This window comes from Ornithorhynchus anatinus, chromosome 15 (assembly GCF_004115215.2).
Source record: "Ornithorhynchus anatinus isolate Pmale09 chromosome 15, mOrnAna1.pri.v4, whole genome shotgun sequence".
NCBI lineage: Eukaryota > Metazoa > Chordata > Mammalia > Monotremata > Ornithorhynchidae > Ornithorhynchus > Ornithorhynchus anatinus.
In genome coordinates, this window is record NC_041742.1 from 13,046,873 (window position 1) to 13,066,962 (window position 20,090).

Below are 20,090 nucleotides of genomic sequence, written 5' to 3' on the forward strand. Positions count from 1 at the left end.
AGTGCCGGGTACTGTATTAAGCGCTTGGGAGAGTACCACATAACAATAGACACACTGCTGTCTACAATAAGCTCGCAGTCCAGAGACTCCAAAACTCTCTGCCCTCCGGCTATTCCAGAGCAGGCGGGTCGGGGGGAGCAGAATTATTATTACTATAGCATTTGTTAGCGCTTACTATATGCCCGCTACTAAACAGTTGGGTGGATACAAGCAAATCAGGTTGGCCACAGTTCCTCTCCCACCTGGGGCTCACAGTCTCAATCCCCATTTTAAAGATGAGGTAACTGAGGCTCAGGAAAGTGAAGTGACTCGCCCCGGGTCACAGAGCAGACAAGGGGCGGAGCCGGGATTAGAACCCATGACCTTCTGACTCCCAGGCCCGTGCTCTAGGCACTAGGCCACGCTGCTTCCAGTGACCAGCGAGTGGCCGGGAGCGACCCCCTCCCACAGTGCCGGCGGCCGAGGCCGGCTCCCCGTCGCACCGACGGGTCTCCCCCACCTCGAGCCACACCGCTGGCCCCTGCTGCCTCCCTCCCTTCCTGCTCCACCCTTCAGCCCGCCCAGTCTGTCCGCCGTTGAGACGGGGCTCCGCTAGGGACGAATTTATTATTCTATTTATTTTATTAATGATGTGTCTATATCTATAATTCTATCTATTTCTCCTGATGCCATTGAAGCCTGTCTAGGTGTTTTACTTTGTTTTGTCATCTGTTTCCCCTCTTCTAGACTGTGAGCTCGTCGTTGGGTAGGGATTGTCTCTATTTGTTGCCAAACTGTACCCGCCGGGCTCTTCGTACCGTACTCCGCACACAGTAAGCGCTCAATAAATATGACTGAATGAATGAGTGAATAGACCCTCATATAGCCACGAAGCAAATGAGTCTCAAGCCTCTATTCCCATTGCTCTACCGGCTGTTCGAATGGTATCCGAGCAGTCCAGAGGCCGTCATCTTCGGCTTCTCTAGCAGTCTCACAAGTTCTTATATCGTCTAATGCTGTCAAGACGTCTCCAACCCGTAACGCTCCACGGACACACGTCTCCCAGAACTCCCCACCTCCATCCGCGATTGTTTCGATGGCGTATCCACAGAGTTTTCTTGGTAAAAATAAGGAAGTGGTTTACCGCTGACGCCTCCCGCGCACTGATCTTGGGTCTCCGCCCTCGACTCTCTCCCGTGCCGCTGCTGCCCGGCACAGGTTAGTTTTCACTTGTAGCTTTTTGTCTTCCATTGCTAGCTGCTGCCCAAGCTAGAAATGGAAGGGGTATGCCCCTGCTTGACTCTCTCACACAAAGATGAGACCGGTAGAGTACTGGCAACTCTCCAGATGGGATCCTGAGAGGGATCTTAGGCGTTACCTCCAGGTCAACTGTCCGCTTCTCGAGGACAGGGATCGTGTCTTCCGACTGTACCGAAAGAGTGCAGGCCTGGAGGGCAAAGGATGTGCGTTCTAAGCCCAGATCTGCCACATTTCTGCTGCGTGACCTTGGGCAAGTCACTTTACCTCTCAGTGCCTCAGTTCCCTCATCTGTAAAATGGGGATTAAATTTGTAAGCCCCGATCTGATTAATCTGTATCTACCTCAACGCTTAGAACAGGGCTTGGCACATAGTAAGTGCTTAACAGATACCACAATTATTATCTCCCAACTTGTCATTACTGGACTCTTCACACAGTAGGCATTCAATAAATACTATCGATCGGTTGAAAAACATTCCCAGCAAAGTGGCATTAGGGCCCTTAAAATCATTAACAGACTAAGTGATCAAGCTCTTCCACCTTCTCACCTTCTTGGCGGGGAGAGTGTCTACGAATTAAGACTCCCCGAGAGGGTCTATCATAAAGCCAGAGTGCTTGAAGGTCTTTGATACGGTGAGATTTTTGCACTGGTGCCAGAGTGACTTGTGGTTAGAGCTGGTTCAAGGGGGCAGAGACGGAGGGAGGAAGACACAACCCTCCCACCCCTAACATCCAGTTTTAGGGTGTTGTCATACTTGGAAAGTCGGTTTTGAGCCCAGTGTGCAATTTCAGGGGTTTAGGGAGGTCTTCTAGCTCTGATGGGGACTAGGGGTGGTTTCAGGGGGTGGTATTTGAGGAGCAGGACCACCGCCCAGCAAACGGGCCGGTCCCAGAGCCGGGAGTAGGCCGAGACCCCAGGGATCGGGCTGAGCCCCACAAATACTTCACGGCCATCCCAATCCCAGACATCTTCAAACTTCAGCTCCTCCTCACTAATTGCAACCCAAATTGCTGTACTCACCGAAACTACTTCAGAGAAGAGAAAAAGAACAGTCAGTATTTGACATAATAGAACCAAATGAGGCAGGATACGTCTAAATGAAAAGTTGCTTGAGAATTGGCAATTTTCCGACCTTGTTCAAAATGATTTTGTTTGGGGGACAATAAAGTGTTTACCTGGAATCAAATACAGAGAGTAGTGGGTGGATGAAAGAGGGAGGTAAGGTGTCTCAACCTTAACGGTACTTCCTATTTAACCCTGGCATACTTAAAAGTTCTTGAAGAAAAATGACCAAATAAATATCGCTGATCGATTTTAAGCGCTGACTGTGTACAGAGAATAGGTGGTTGGGAGGGTCCAACTGACTAAACAGACTCGATACCTGCCCTGGAGGAGCTGACGCTCTACGGTGAGTATTTGAAAGACTAAATTTGCAAACTGGTGAGAGATTAGATTGTAAAGAAGATCAGAACTCTTTGGACAGTGGATGGTCACCATCGATTCGCCCGCCGGTACTCAGATTTGGATTTAGGGCGAATTGTTCTCCCAAATAATGAGAGGCCGCACGGCCTGGCAGATAGACCATGGGCCTGGAAGTCAGAAGGAACTGGGCTCTAATCCCAGCTCCACCGCTTGTCTGCTGTTTACCCTTGGACAAGTCACTTTACTTCTCCGCCCTCAGTTACTTCATCTGTAAAATGGGGATTAAAAGTGTGAGACCCACGAGGGATAGAGACTATGTCCAACATGATTAACTCGTATCTACCTCAGAGTTTAGAACAATAGTTGGCACGGAGTACACGCTTAAAAAACCCCCATAATTATTATTCTTAAATTGAAACCAGGAGCAAAAAATCACTCAGAAATCCCATTTCTCTGGCCTTCACCTATGAGAATAACTTTATCATGGCAAATGTTATTCTTCGTTATAGACGAAAGGAACCAAATATACTACAAATGGGCCTTCCACATGCTTTTGGTCATTTTCTGTAGTTCACATTGAGTGGGGGGGGGGGCGGGTGGCAGATGTCCCTTGCATGACTCCTGACCATCCAACAAACCCATTGCTGAGCCAGGTTATGTCCTGGCTGAATTTGAAGTATTCTATCCCCATGCCTCATAGAAAACTGTGATTCAGAACGAGCCCAGAGAATCCAGCCCATTAGAATAACCTGGGTTCTAATCCCAGCTCTGCCATTTTCCTGTTGAGTGACCCTGGGTAAGTCACGGCACCTTTCTGCACCTCAGTTCCCTCATCTGTAAAATGGGGGGTTAAGATGGTGGGCCCCATGCGGGACAGGGAGGGTATCTAGCCTGATTAGCTTGTACCTACCCCAGTGCTTAAAACACTGCTTATCGCATAGTAAGCACATAACAGATGCCCTCAATCATTACTATTATCATTATTCAGGACACCACATGAGGGTACAGTTAGGGATCGGCAAAGAAAGTTCTTTCTGTATAACTATGGGATTTGTTAAGCACCCTACCAAGCGCTGGGATAGATAGAAGGTAATGAGGTTGGGCAAAGTCCCGGTCCCATGGGGACTCACAGTCTAAACAGGAGGGGAACAGACACCGAATTCCCATTTTACAGATGAGAAATGGAGGCCCAGACCAAGCAGGCTGGTGCAGAGCCGGATTCAGGATGCGGAACCCCAACTCCCGGGCCCGTGTTCTTTCCACTAGGTCTGTTGAGTGGAAGTTAATCGCAGTCTACCGTTCAGCACAGAAGGTGGGAGAGGGCTCAACGGTTAGGGATTGGCCTGTCATTCAACGGCATTATTGAGCGCTTAATTTGTGCAGAACACCGTATAAAGCATTTGGCCAAGTACCATCCAACAATGTTGGTAAACGTGATCCCCGGCCACAGGGAGCTTACAGTCTACAGAGGAGAATAAGCCTGTTTTTTTGGAAAAGGGGAAACAACACGATCTACTTAGCTTTCTGCCTCGATCTCTCTTTCTCTCTCACCCTCTACCATTCATACCTCTGCACCTTGAGTGTACTGCTTAACTCTGGTTCTCTACCTCTTCCTCTCCTCTCTCCACAAATCCCAACCATCGGCATTCTTAGCGACCAACAGTCTGTCCTGACTCCTCCACTTACAGCCCTCTCACTGAGGTTACCAGTGACCCTCTCTGGCCAACTCGGGCGATGTTTTCTCGGCTTCCACCGATCAAACCTCTTCCTCCTGTTTATCACTAGTCAGTCGTGGAATATTGTCTTCAGAGATCCCCGGCTCTCCCTCTCTTCATTTGCCGATGGCTTCTGCCCAGGTATTTCTTACACTGGGGTTGGGGGTGAAAGAGTGAGAGAGATAGGGAGAAAGGGAGAGGGAGAGAGTAAGAGACGGGGGATAAAGGGGGATAAAGGGAGGGAGAGAAAGAGAGTAAGGGAGAGGGAGCGAGATTCACCAGTAGATTGTAAACCCTGGAGCAGAGATCAGTTCTCAGATTCCTTTATTGGCTTCCCTCAGCTGTTCGCACAGCACTTAAGATACAGTCGGGTGTCCCAGTCCTTGCAGACTATTTCTTGCTTTTCTGTCGCTCGGCAAACTGCGACATCTGCACCGTCCTCTTCCAGCAGCCTCCCTTTCCTCTTTCCAAATGAGAGTCGATACACTGACTTAATTCCATAGGTCTTTATCTTTTACCTAGCCACAAAGCGTGGTGATCCCGTAATTACATTTCCTCCAACAGGTTGTAACACGTTAAGTGCCAATTTAAAGGGTGAGAACAAGAGAGTATAAAAAGTATTGGATTTTCATGCATCATTTCTTCATGACAAACCATCACTATGGGAAATAACTTCGGAGAGGTTCAGTTAGGGTTGCCAGTTAGTTAATTAACTTAACTATTTTCATTAGCAAACTCAATATTGACTTTAGCACAAAGCCTGCTTAATTTATTTTAAAGAATGAATATTTATGAAGCACCCTGTCAAATTAAGTCAAAGCAATATTATAGAGGGAAAATAAAAGAAGTTAGCAAAATATATTCCAGATAATTACTTGAAGAATATTCAGAATTGTTATAAATATTCAGAATTGTTATACACCTTTTCTGAGGTGCTCATAGAACTCTCAAGATATAACTCTGACAAAAAAAGCAATATGAGTTCAGCCAATGGAATGGAAACTCTCTTTTGGAGAAAAGCAAATTTCCAAATCAATGCAGATTTCCAAAGCAGTGCCTAGTTTCAAGAGCCCGAACAGAATTTTCTGCTCTAAAGGACAATGGAGTTCTGTGAAAACAAGCTCTTCTTCTTCTTTTACTGTTTTGAAAGACTTATTTCCATACATAGTATTTTTTCCTATTAGAAAACACAACATTGAGCAGACAAGGCTGCATCTTTTTTTCCTTGGGAAATACTCCCTAGGAGTTAGCGTAAGTCATCTAACAAATCTAAGGTATGGATTTCACCACAGCCAGCTGATGTACAAGCTCAGGACTGGGATCGGTGAATTGATAAAATATAACGATCAAGCTGAAACATTCAGATGTTCATTTGGAAACGGAAGAAGCTTAATGTTACGGAAGAGCAGACCTCTTTCATTGCTATCCCACTTCCTTCACCATCAACAACGGCATCTGTCAAGAAACGAATACGCGTGGACTGCTCTACTGGGGCCCTACTTGGGAAAAATTCTGTTCTAGACTCCGTCTTGGGTAAAGCGTCACCTGAAGTATCTACCTTGGCCAGATACTGTGCTCAGTATCTACTCTGTGTCCACCAGTGTAGCGGGGAGCCTATTGGTTGCAGAGTCGTAGCAGCGGCAATTTATTGAGTGCCCAGAGTCGGTTGGAGACGCGGGCTGGGTCGAGAGCCGGTGCAAAGTGACCACCCCCCCCCGCCCCCATCCCTGCAGGTGAGGAGACTGATGTTCTGTGGTATTTTGGAGAGGTTTCCCGAACAGGTGAGCCCTGCCGTGGGGACCCACTGCTCCAGACGGGTCACTTGCTTTGATTCATTCAATAGCATTCATTGAGCGCTTACTATGTGCAGAGCACTGTACCAAGCGCTTGGAATGGACAGTTCGGCAACAGATAGAGACAATCCCTGCCCACTGACTCCAGGTGGACAGGGACCCGGCTTTTGGGCGTATCGTCCCCTAAAAGGCTGACCCTCTCTGCCAGGCAACGTGAGCTTATTGGGGGCAGGGAATGTGTCTGTTTATCGTTGTATTGTGCTTCCGCCCAAGTGTTTAGGACAGTGCTCTGCACACAGTAAGCGCTCAATGTGCATGATCGAATGAATGAATGTCCCGGCCTACGCCTCGGCCGGTTTGGAGTGCTGACCAGCGGTGACACCCTACTGAGCGCTCAGGTCTCCATGTGGGTAGGAAACAGACTTAGAACGGTGTTTTGCACATAGTAAGCGCTTAACAGACGCCATCGTTATTATTCTTTTCTCATCGGCAAAATGGGCACTAAATATCTATTTCTCTTCTTATTAATTCTGCGAGATCCACGTGGGACAGAGACTGTGTCTGAGTGAATTATGCCGTATCTACCCTAATGCTTAAAGGAGTGCTTGGAACATCTCAAGTACTTAAAATTCACAATTATCATCATTCTTCCTAAACCTGCCATCCAATACACTTGTCCACCAACTCCATTTTACTGTATTTTCCCAAGAGCCCAATTCCGTGCCCCGCACACATTAAGCACTCAGTAAATACCGACGATTGGCGGTGAGACCGTATCCAGAAGGGCCTGCCGTCACTCCACTCTTCAGTCAATCGAAAATAGGTATTGGGTGCTTACTTGAGGCACCATGAGGTAGAGATGATCCCTGCCCATAATACGCTTACAGGTTACAGATGATGCGAATTTACCGGTCCTACGTTTGGTTAAATATTTGGTTAAAATATTAAATGGCCACCATTAATTGAACTCCACTCTAAATCATGCAATCTCCTGCTGGTAGAGAAGCATCTGTTCTGAAGACAAACATGGGGCAGTAAGAAAGACCTCTGACCCAGCGGCGTGACCTAGTGACTACAGCCCGGACCTGGGAGTCAGAAGGAGCTGAGCTCTAAACCCAGCTCCACCGCCACTTGCTTGCTGTGTGAACTCAGGCGAGTCATTTCACTTTTCTGTGTCTCCGTTTCCTCATCTGTAAAATGGGGACTGAGACTGTGAGCCTTATGTGGGACAGGGTCTGGGTACCTACCCCAGCACTTAGCACGGTGCCTGGCACATAACAGCCAGTAGCTCAACAGCCGACGGTTGGCCCCAGTCGCCCCTCCGGCTCTTCCTTCCAAAGTCACGACGGGGGCCGTCGCAGGATACATCGTCTCACGCTCCCGCGTCCATCCGCCCCCCTCTGCGTGAACCACACCGTGTCCGAGCCAGCCCTCCCAAGGTCCCCAAAACAGCAGCGACGGCACCCCGTCGGGGGCCAAGAGCTGCCACAGCGGGCTGACCTGAGTCCAACGGAGGTTGGCGGCTTGGAGCTGACTGTCCAGCTGGTCTTGCTCTCCCGGAGGGGTGGCCACACTGGTGAGGGCACCCTTTCCTGTTACGTTTAACTTTTTCAGGATTTCCTGCCGTGGAGGCAGCTCCTCCACACGTGACTGAAACGAAAGAATACCGCGACATGAGAAGCGGTGTGGTTTATTGGGTAGCGATTGGGCCTGGGGGTCAGGAGGATCTGGGTTCTAATCCCAGTTCTGCCCCTGGCCTGCAGAAAGACCTTGGGCAAATCACTTAACTTTTCTGGGCCTCATTCACGTCAGCTGTAAAATGGGGATTAAGATTGGAGCCCCAAGTGGCTCACGGTCTAGAAGGGGGGAGACAGACAGCAAACCAAAACAAAGCAAGTAAACAGGCGTCAATAACCTCAATATAAATAAATAGAATTATGCATATATACCCAGCATTTATAAAATAAACGGGATAATAAGTACGTACATATATATTCAAGTGCTGTGGGCCGGGATGGGAGGAGGGGCAGAGGAAAAGGGGCTCAGTCTGGAAAGGCCTCCTGGAGGCGGTCGGCTTTCGGTAGGGCTCTGAAGGGGGGGCGGGGGGGACGTGTGATAGTTTGGCAGATGTGAGGAGGGAGGCGCGTTCCAGGGCAGAGGTAGGACGTGGGCCGGGGGTCGACGGCGGGACGGGCGAGGACGAGGGAAGGGTGTCTCGGGGCAGAAATGCAGGGAACAACCCAGCCCAGAGGTCCAGCTGGATGGACCTGAACTAGGCAGGACTCTGGGGAAAGAGGCAAGCAGATACCTTCACTTTCCCAAGGGCTTCGGCGAGCTGCTCTTCATTGCCGGGTTCCAGGGGAAGAGCAACAATACTCTCGGACTCCTCCAGCCACGAAACAAATTCCTTTAAGTCGTCTCCAAATTCCGACAAGATATTCTTTTCTTCCTCTAGTCTGGAGGAAAGGAGAAGCAAGTCCCGATTAGGGGCCCGGGACACTTAAAAGGAAACAGAGCACAGGGTTTGGTGGCGGAGGCGCGGGGCCGAGATTCGGGAGACCTGGGTTCTAACCCTGGCTGTGTGGCCTTAGGCAAGTCGTTTACTTTGAGCCTCGGTTTCCTCAGTCAATCGGTGTTATTTATTGAGCGCTTACTGTGCGCAAAGGACTGTAGCTTTGGAGAGTACGATAAAGTATGTAGATATGATCTCTGCCTTCAAGGGGCTTACTATCTAGTGGGGAAAAGCCATGAAATCTGTCTCCTTTGCCGTGTGGGATGGGGGCTTGGGTCCATTCTGAGTATCTTGACTCTATCCGGGTCTTAACACATAGTGCTTTAATAATATAATAAATGATAATAATAGTGGTATTTGTTAAGCGCTTACTATGTGCCAAGCACTCTTCTAAGCACTGGGGTAGATGCGAGGTTATCAGGTTGTCCCAAGTGGGGCTCACAGTCTTAGTCTTAGAAGCAACGTGGCTCAGTGGAAATGGCACAGGCTTAGGAGTCAGGGGTCTTGGGTTCTAATTCCGGCTCCACCCCATGTCAGCTGTGTGACTTTGGGCAAGTCACTTAATTTCTCGGTGCCTCAATTACCTCATCTGTAAAATGGGGATTAAGACTGTGAGCCTCACGTGGGACAACCCGACTACCCCGTATCTACCCCAGCGCTTGGGACGGTGCTCGGCACATAGTAAGTGCTGAACAACTACCAACATTATTGATATTATTACTGTTATTATTAGCCCCCATTTTACAGGTGAGGTAACGGACGCACAGAGAAGTTAAGTGACTTGCCTAAAGTCACACAGCTGGCAGGCGGCAGAGCCGGGATTCAAACCCACAATCTCTGACTCCCAAGCCCATGCTCTTTCCACTAAGCCAAGGTGCTTCACATTATAAATACAGCTGTTATTATTACTATTATAATAAAGAAATAGTTAGGAATATTACACTTTTTAAACATTATATTGGTAAGGAATTGATGATTTATGGAAAATGGTTACCCATTTTGGTTAGGACCTTTAAGGCAGCCACATTAAAAATCTCGAGAGGAAATAAATTTTGAGGTTTGCAAACTTTTAAAATGATGTGAAATAAAAATCAGGGTAGGGAGTATAACATTTCTGTAAAAGTTGCTTAAGCACACACTAAGGTTAAAAATCTGAATACTCTCAATTTCTTAACCGACTTCTTTCACCGGGTGCTAAATCAATTCATTAAAATAAATAATGAATGAAGGCCACATGTCAAATATTCACAATGAGTGCTACAAACGTCCCCTGGTGACAGAACAATTTCGAAGGCTGTTGAAAAGGTTGAAATGCATTTCTGATTATTTAACAATGTTCTTATAAGGTTACTCCCTGACCGAGAAAGGGTCGACTATACTGTGGTATCGTACACTTCACTCAATCGTATTTACTGAGCGCTGACTGCGTGCACAGCTCCGCCACTTGCCAGCCGGGTGACTTTGGGCAGGTCACTTAACTTCTCTGTGCCTCAGGTACCTCGCCTGTTAAATGGGGATTGAGACGGTGAGCCCCACGAGGGCCAACCTTATTACCTTTTATCTACCCCAGTGCTTAGAAGAGTGCTCGACACATAGTGAGCGCTTAACAAATACCATCATGATTATCATTACACACAGTGGACCGGAAGTTTCCTGAAGGCAGGGATCACGTCCACTGACTCGACTGGACACTCCCAAGGGCTCATTCGGTGCTCCGCAAACCGTAGACAGCAAATTCCCGGAGGGCAGGGATCACGTCTACTATATTGGACTCTCCAAAGGGCTAAGCAGTTAAGGTGATGATGATGATAGTATTTGTTAAGCACTTGCTCTGTGTCAAGCGTTGTTCGAAGCGCCGTAGTAGGTATAAAATCATCAGGGTGGCCACAGTCCCCGTCTCACGTGGGGCTTCACAGTCCTAATCCTCATTTTACAGGTGAGGTAACCGAGGACCAGAGAAGGGAAGTGACACGGCAGACAAACGGGGGAGCTAGAATTAGAACGCAGGTCCTTCTGACTCGCGGGACCGTGCTCTTCCCACTAGGCCACGTAACGCTCTGCACACATTAGAGGGTAAACCTCCTGAGGACAGGGATTATGTCTGTCTACTAATTCTCTTGGACTGTCCCAAGGGCTCAGTGTGGTGCTCTGCCCGGAGTCAGCAGCCAGGAAATACCACTTCATTCCTTCTTATTCCCAACCGTGTTCCGACCCCACTTGAAGTGTGCTAGGACCAGGAGGGTTGAGTGGGGACACGTTCGTTGATCCAAGAATCGTAGGGGCACCCTAAATCTTAAACGACAACAAAAATCCTTGCCTGAAAACAGTCTGGCTGGTAGCTACCTACAATCAAGGGGGAGGGTGAAAAGAGGAAGGAGGGAGAGGGAAGAGGTGGGGGGGATGGAAGTAGGAGTATGAAATGGGGAGAAGGGAGGGTAAGTGACGGAGGGTCATAAGGAGAAGAGAAAAGCAAAGAATGAGAGAGGAAGCTGGGAAGAGGGGAAGAGGGAAGAGGGCAAGAGAAAAAGAAGAGAAAGAGGAGGGATAGAGAAAAGGAAGGGAAGGATGTGAAGAGAAAGGACAGAGAGGGAGTGGAAGAGGAAGCAAAGGGAAGAAAAGAGAAAGAAGGGAGGAGAGGAGACGGCGGAAGGGGAAAGAAAAACAAATGACTCTGTCTCCAGAAGTTTTCAACACGATAGAGGGCCTCTTGAAATACAACAAAGAGAATTCCAACACATGATCTTTAGGGTCTGATCTAAATTGCTCAGTCACATTGTCAGTGTCTCATCTCATCTCAGATTTTCAACAGAGAGGAGAGGGACAGCCAGCTCATTAAAGGAAATAAACAACCACCGATTTTCATTTCCTCCGAGGAAGCCCGGGTTCTCAAATGGATTAAAAGAAGAGAAGAGATTGAGAGAGAAACAGTCCAAGTAAACCCACCTAAATGAATCGGGGGTGTCTCTAAGGGGAGCAAGGCAGATCAAACCACTGGGGAAACTATATTAGATACAGGTACAGGGATTGAGTTTTGGAAATTGAAACCGAAATCCCCAGTGAAGCCAGAGACACCGCTAGCCAGGAACTAAGCTGATCCTCTAGACTCCAAACTCGTCTTCTGTGGACAGGGAATGTGTCTACTTACTGTCATACAGTACTCTCCCAAGTGCTTAGTACAGTGCTTTGCGTCCAATAAGCACTCAGTAAATGTGACTGAATGAATTAATGAATCCAAGAGGTCTGGGGTTCTCTATTCCTCTAGAGCGAATGGACATCACTAGCAAGGGGAAGGCATTTCCACTGCTCTTCTCTAGACTGCAAACTCGTTGTGGACGGGGAATCTGTCTACCAACTCTGTTGTACTCGCTCAAGCGCTCGGGACAGCGCTCTGGGCACAAAAACGCTCAGTAAATACAACTAACAACTATCTCACAGGGCGGAACGACCATTTGAGATGGTGGGAATCAGAGATGGAGAAACACGAAGGAATCGTGTATTACGAGAAGCAGTTCGGCTTACTGGAAAGAGCCCGGGTTTGGGAGTCAGAGGTCATGGGTTCTAATTCCGGCTCTGCCGCCTGTCTGCTGTGTGACCTGGGGCAAGTCACTTCACTTCTCTGTGCCTCAGTTCCTGCACCTGTAAAATGGGGATTAAGACTGTGAGCCCCATGTGGGACAACCTGATTACCTTGTATCTACCCCAGCACTTGGAACAGTGCTTGGCAAACAGTAAGGCCTCAATAGATCCTATCACTATTATCATTATCGTCATCTTGTCCTCCAGCCTCAGCGTCAATTCATTCAGCCTCCTCCCCAGAATGGGACATCGTCACCTGGCAGGAGCTCAAAAATGGCACAAAGGGCGGCTTCCCTCATCGATCTCAATCGCTCTCTTTTGTAGCCCAGTAGGACCCGGAATGCAGCCGGGACTTGACTATAGACACTCTAGAATTCAACACTGTATAATTAGCCTCCTGCAGAAACGTAAAGGGTGCTCCACAGAGAATTTATCGAACGTCACATAGTAACTGCAGTGCTTTCCCATTAATTCTGATTTACTTTGCCAGAAACCGGCTCATATTCAAGTCTCTATAGTGAAAGACGCCTTTAAAATGGAGAAGTGTCAGATCGATGACTTTCTGCCGCGGTGCTTGTCGATGGATACTTGTGAGAGTTGTTTTCTCCCCCTCCCGGGAGAAATGGAGCAAACATTTCAAGGAATAAAAGTTGAAATTGGTGTTTTGAAAACCTGCTCGGTCTACATAATAATAATAATAATAACGATGATTACAACAATCATAACTGTGGTGTTTGTTAAGCGCTTAATATGTGTCAAGTACAGTTCTGAGCGGCGGGATGATCGGGTCAGATGCAATCCATGACCCACATGGGGATCACGGTCTAAGTAGGAGGGAGAATAGGTATTTAATCCCCATTTTACAGATGAGGAAAACGAGGTGCAGAGGAGAGAGATGACTCTTCAAGGTCACACAGCAGGAACATGGCAAAGCAGGGACTAGCATCCCGGTCAGTCAAATGTATTGAGGGCTTATGTGTACTGTATTAAGCACTTTGGAGAATATAATACAACAGAATTAGCAGATATGCTCCCTGCCCGCAATAAGCTAACAGTCTAGAGGGTCCTGTGATTCCCAAGCCTGTGCTCATTCCACCAGGACTCAATGCTTTCCTTGTATGAGGAACACAAACAGTGTTCACACGCTGAGAAGCGGCATAGACTAGCGGATAGACAGCACGAGCCTGGGGGTCAGGAGGACCTGGGTTCGAATTCCGGCTCTGCCACACGTCCGCCACGTGAGCCTGGGCAAGCCATTTAACTATCCTGTGCCTCAGCGACCTCGTCGGTAAAATGTGGATTAAGACTGTGAGTCTCCATGAGGAACATGGACTAGGCCCAACGTGAATATCTTCTATTTACCTCAGCGGTTAGTACAGTGCCTGTAAAAAGTAAACAGACAAAACTCCCACCCTACGAACAACTATCGCCCAAAGATCCGGCCTTGGGGGTCAGAGGTCGTGGGTTCTAAGCCTGGCTCCGCCACATGTCTGTTGTGTGACCTTGGGTGAGTCACTTAACTTCTCCGTGCCTCAGTTACCTCATCTGTAAAATGGGGATTACGACTGTGAGCCCCACGAGGGACAACCTGATTACCTAGTATCTACCCCGGCGCTTCGAACAGTGCTTGGCACACAGTAAGCGCTTAAATACCATTATCATCATCACCTTCCCGTTTGTTTCTACAAACAAGTGTGGTTTGGAAGTATAAAAAACAACAACTGGAGGATAGAATTTGAACCTGGGGCGTTAGGGCAACCGCCCTAACTTTCAGCAAGCATTTTTGAGGTCGTTTCTCGACAGATACCTGAAAGCTTCTTTCTGTCGACATTTGCCACAGGAAGGGTTATTTCTTTGTTTACCTGCTAGCTTTAATGTACCTCGTAGGACTAATTCAGGTGAGCGCCGGTGGTGATAATAATAACGAATGGATCACTTAGTGCCCATGTGCAATTAAAAACTAAATATTTTAGAGTCACTCTGATACATTTTTTTTAAGAAACGGCTCCTCTGCGCAATAGCGCTTCCGTTGTAATTTTCATCATAGGTAATTTAAATTTGTTTTAGGAAATGGAGCAGCACTGGGGTAAAAAAAAAATTTGTACCTGTGGGAGAACTACAAATGATTCCTATCAGAGTGTACCTGAACTGGAAAAATATTGGCAGCTGTCTGTCAGTGTATGTGATTTGCCATTTCCTCTCGAAGCTCAGTGGCCCGGGCAAGGCCGGTCCCCAAGCCCTTCCTCCGGACAGTGAGCCTCTCCTTCTGGCTTGGGGCCCGGAGGTGGAACCAATCAAATCGAATCCATCACACGCTACTTAATGAGCACTCGTGTGTGCAGAGCCCCCGGGAGGGTTCGACACAGTTAGTAGATAGAATCCCTGGCCCCGGTGAGCTTCCTGTCTTCAGCTGCCCTTGCAGTTTTCCTCCTCCTCAACTTAGGGATCCTGTGGTCTTGAATTTGAGTAATTGGGGGGTGGGAGGGTGAGGGAGGGTCAACTCCAGCTGGTCCTCCCCCGGAGAAGGAGACAGTCAGCCGGAAATTCCCAACACTTAACCTCCTTTGCTCTATCTCACTCACTCGTCAAGGGTCTCCAATCCCCTCGCTTCAGACCGGAACTCCCTCCCTCCCTCCCAACATCAGGTAGATCACAACAATCCCCATAATCGAAACCCTTTTAAAATCTGCACCTCCTCCAATTAGCCTTCCCTGACTGAATCAAAAAAAAAAAAAAATGTTGGTATTTGTTAAGCGCTTACTATGTGCAGAGCACTGTTCCAAGCGCTGGGGTAGACATAGGGGAATCAGGTTATCCCACGTGAGGCTCACAGTCTTAATCCCCATTTTACAGATGAGGGAACCGAGGCACAGAGAAGTGAAGTGACTGGCCCACAGTCACACAGCTGACAAGTGGCAGAGATGGCATTCGAACCCATGACCTCTGACTCCAAAGCCCGTGCTCATTCCACTGAGCCGCGCTGCTTCTCTGGGGAATCACAGAGTCCCCAGTCATATGAATGCGCCAGCAAACTCTAGCAATTTAAAAATGATTTCCACCCTCCCGTCCACTCAGGTCTAGACGTCCCCTGCGGTCAATTTGTTTCGTCCCCTCAAATTGTGAAGATTTTTCTGTTTGACATCCCTACTGAAGCTTAAGCCCCTGGTGCGTATGAATGTGGCTCACTGGAAAGAGCACGGGACCGAGAGTCGGACGACCCGGGTTCCAATCCCTGCTCCGCCACTTGTCGGCAGGGTGACCTTGGGCAACTCACAACTTCTCGGTGCCTCGGTTTCCTCATCTGTAAAATGGCGATGAAATCCTACTCCCTCCCACCTGGACTGTGAGCCCCACGCAGGACGGGGACTGTGTCCAACCTGACAACCGTGTATTGACCCAGACATTTAAAACGGTGCCTGGCACGCATAAACACTTAACAAATATGACCATCATTATGACTCTCGTTATGTAAGTGGGGATCATGTCATCGTTCTGTTTTGGACTTTCCCAAGTGAGTGTTAAAGCGTAATAAGTGTTCCGGCTCATTCACCTAGTCACAAGGCAAAAGATAGGAAGCTTTTCCAATCTGTGTGCTTGGGGAAAGGCGCTGTCTTTCTAAGCGGCCAAAGACCCTAAGCCCTCCGCCCCTTCGCGAGCCCCTCTGCTAAAGGTCGGTTTTTAAGCACAACACTGTGATGCGTAAGTAGCAGTGGTAATAAGGACCGGCTGCCTTGCAGGTCAAAATCAAGCATGAAATCCTCATGTTTGCAACTTCTGTGAAGGAGGGAGTGGGTTCTTCTCGGTGCCTCGGTTCCCTCACCTGTAAAAGGGAGATTAGCTACCTGTTCTCCCACCTACTTAGACAGTGAGCTCCATGTGGGACCTGATGATCTTGTTTCTACCCCAATGCTTAGTACAGCGCTTGACACAGAGTAAGCACTTAAATACCGCAATCAAGATGACCGCTATTATTATAATAATAATTATTATTATTATATTCCTTGCTGATGTTGCTTACAGACTGCTCACAGACCTCTGCTTCGCACATAAGACGCGCTTAAATGCCATCGTTATTATTCTCCGGATTCAAGACTCAGCTCTGCCTCTGTCCATGACTTTAGGAAGGATATTTTCCATTGGCTCAGTCCATCAGTCGATTGGACCGGCATGTTTTTCAGTTTGCAGGAGACCTTTTCTATGGGCTCTGGCTAATTAAACAGAACCCCAAAGATCCTTCTTGTTTCCCACTTAAAATACACTTTAACCACAACATAACAAATACTGACATGAACACTTGCTCGGCGGTAAGAATTCTCCATCTAAAATGGGAACTGTTTACTAATACCTTATTGAAAGGAAGACTCGATCCAACATCCCTTCCTCGAAGGTTATTATTAATGTAATTATTATCGCATTATTGTTATTCTCGTGGATAATAATAATTGTGGTATTTCTTAAGTACTCTCTAAAGTGCCAAGCACTATATTAAGTGCCGGGGTGGGAACGTGCAAATTGGGTTGGACACAGTCTCCGTCCCAAGAGGAGTTCCCAGTCTCAATCCCTATTTTGCAGATGAGGTAACTGAGGCACAGAGAAGTGAAGTGATCACCCAAGGTCACACAGCAGACAGGAGGGAGAGCCGGGATTAGAAACAGTGATCTTCCGACGCCCAGGCTGTATCCACCATGCCACGCTGCTTCTCACAATTACTGAGGTTCGATTACAGAACAAACAGCCCTTATTTCACTCCATTTTTTTGCCCAGATGACAACAAAAAATTTCACGGATTAACAGTGTCTGAATCGATCACCCTGTATCGATCTCGGAGCTCAACACGATAAGAACTTGATAAACACCGGAGTTGTTATTAACCAGAGAGATGCTAGCTCTCCCAGAAGTTGTTAGGCTAATGGATCATTTGCACATCATCGCTGTGTGCACAATTTTCCCGGGGGAATTAGTTTCTTGAGCATGTCTGAGGGAGCTGCACCAAGATTTCTGCTCAGCGGATTCTCTTCGGAAAGTGAGAATCCGCCGGTAGGCAACCCGTCTTGGCGCCTGCCAAGAGAGGCCTTGACGGAGCAAGCAACTGATGCCCTTCGGGATTGAAAATGAGTCATTAGATACTCCTCTGCCCCACGGGGAGGAATGTTTGTACTTCAAGGTCGACCTGGCTTTTTAAGGTGACAAAAACCCTACAATAACTGAAAGGCATGGATAGACAGAAGAGAAGCACCTGAGAATCATTAACTTCCCATTTGCACAATCCTTAAAGCGGACAATATGAATGATCTCCTCGCAAATTGGAGAGAAGGGGAAATGAAATGCCGTCGTCTCCTTGTGGCCATTCTGAGGGTTTTCGTGCCCTAGGAGCTCAGATAAGGGCCCACTCAGAGTAAGGGCGTGCAGGACAGCTGCTTAGCGGTTCGGTTCTTCCGAAGGAATCAAATACTAGAACAAAACATCTGATTCACATTCATTCGGTTCTAAAGCATCATCTCTGCTCCCATCTGGAGGGTCAAGAACTCACGGAGTATATTTTTAGAGCATCTGATTCCATTTCCTTTTACCCTTTGCATCTTATTTCTTATTGTGTGCTAGTCTAGACCGAGTGCATAATAAATCCTATCTAAATTGGAAAAACAATATCTGTCAATTATATAGGTTTCCTCTACTGGTGGGCTGGGGGGAAGAGGGGATCTTAACTCCCCCCTCCCCGCCCTCTGCTCTTCCCCCTTCCCCTTCCCCTCAGCACTATGCATATTTGTATATATTATTTATTACCCTATTTATTTTGTGAATGAGGTATATCTCCAAGATTCTATTTATCTTGATGACGCTGTCTTGTTTCGTTTTGTTCTGTTTTGCTTTGCCGTCTGCCTTCCCCGTTTAGACCGTGAGCCCGTCACTGGGCAGGGATTGTCTCTCTCTGTTGCCGAATTGTACATTCCAAGCGCTCAGTACAGTGCTCTGCACATAGTGAGCGCTCAATAAATACTACTGAACGAATGAACTCCATTTCCCAGATGACACAACCAAGGCCCAGGGAGGTTGAGCGACTTATCCCTGAAAAGGTCTTCCCCAATTAAACCCTTTTTTTTATCTTAGCTCACTCTCCCTTCTGCGCTGGGTCCCTTCTGTGACCTTTGGACACTTGATGCCACCCCACCCCCAACCCCACGGCACTTCCGTATACATCTTTAGGTTATATATCATAAATGACATTCATTTTAATGTCTGTCTCCCTCTCTATTCATTCAGTCGCATTTATTGAGCGCTTACCTTGTGCGGAGCACTGTGCCAAACGCTTGGGAAGTACATTTCGGCAACCGATAGAGACGATCCCTACCCAATCTCTTTTCAGGCAGGGAACGAATCTGCTAATTCTTTTGTACTGGACTCTCCCGAACGCTAAGGACGGTGCTCTGCATATAGTAAGACCTCAATAAATACGAATGATTGATCGATTGTCCCAGGTCACACCGAGGGCCAGTGGCAGAGCCAGGACTAGAATCCACGTCTGGCGACTCTCTCCCCTCCCCTGGCACCCACGTTCCCCGAGGCGAGTGTCTCCGAGTACTGACTCTACCTCTTGTTCCTCTCGGCCAACTGCCTGCAGACCTTCTGCCAGCGGACATTCAGGGTTTCCAGTTTGTCCTTGAGAAGATCCGCGTCGGTCACCGAGGCCTGGGCGGTGATCTCCTCCCCGGTCGCGTTCAGCGCCCGGATGACCGTCGTCTGCCTCCCGACGCCATCCTGGAGCTCCTAGAAGACGCCAAGAGCCAGAATCAAGAGCCACGTCCCTGGAACCGGGCACAGACTGACGACCGCCGACCGGGTCGTGTGGGGTGGGGTGTCCGCGGGAGGGCTTTAGGTGAAAATCCTGTGGGGATTCCCAATCGATGGTATTTATTGGGGGTTTACTGTGTGCGGAGCACTGTACTAACTGCTTGGGAGAGTCCAGTAGAAAAGAGTTGGTAGACGTTCTCTGCTCACCACGAACTCACGCTCCAGCGGGGGAGACGGACATTAATATTAATAACTGAATTCCGGATACGGAGGTAAGTGCTGTGGGGCTGAAGGAGGGGTGAACGAAGGGGGTCAATCCAGACGCAAGGACAATCCCGACGGAAGTGGGGAGAAGAGGGAATTAGGGCTTAATCGGGGAAGGCCTCTTGGGGGGGATGAGCCTTCAATAAGTCTTTGAAGGTGGAAGGAGTGATTGCCTGGCGGATATAAACAGGGAGGGAGTTCCCCGTCAGAGAGGGGGTGTGGGCGAAGGGTCAGCGACCGAGATAGAGGAGATGGAGGTCCGGCGAATAGGCTGGCATTCGAGGAGCAACGTGTGACGGTCCCAAATAACCACACCCACGGGGCCCAGTTCAAAAGACGCCATCTGCATTCCCATTCGGCAGGCACCTCTGGAGTTCTGCTCACGCTCATTTTAAAATGATCTTTAACCTGCTCCGGATCGTTCAGGGGGAAACTCCAAGCAAGTTGTGCCACCCCGCTGAAACATTTTCAAATGCGCTCTAAAAACTGAACACGGACGATGTATTTCCAACACCTAGCCGTAGAATAAACCCTTATCAAGGAAGGAAGTATATATGAAATTCCCTATTCGGTCATTAGAGGAAAAAAGTAAAAAGTTTCAAAAAGGTAAATGGAAGCACATTAAAACACAACAAACCGTTGTTGGCCGACTAACTGTTTTGAGGTATGCAGCCTTATTGCTAAAATTCCATTTAGCTATAAAACGTTTTGTAGTTAAAGTCCCTAACTAATCTAATTTGCGCCTTTCAGCTCTCTTGCATGATTAAAAGCAAAGAAAGA

At 48.0% G+C, this 20,090-nt stretch overlaps 1 protein-coding gene across 7 annotated transcripts in view; it reads right to left on the reverse strand.

Annotated features, from left to right (window-relative positions):
• Nucleotides 1–20,090, reverse strand: part of DMD (dystrophin) — a 660,617-nt gene that overhangs the window by 186,835 nt on the left and 453,692 nt on the right. For all 7 annotated transcript variants that reach the window (XM_039914163.1, XM_039914164.1, XM_039914160.1 and 4 more), the window contains 3 exons: nt 18,847–19,022; nt 8,478–8,625; nt 7,670–7,819 (listed from right to left, as the gene is read on the reverse strand). In XM_039914163.1, coding sequence (XP_039770097.1) covers nt 7,670–7,819; nt 8,478–8,625; nt 18,847–19,022 — 474 coding nt within the window. The remainder of the gene's footprint in view (nt 1–7,669; nt 7,820–8,477; nt 8,626–18,846; nt 19,023–20,090) is intronic.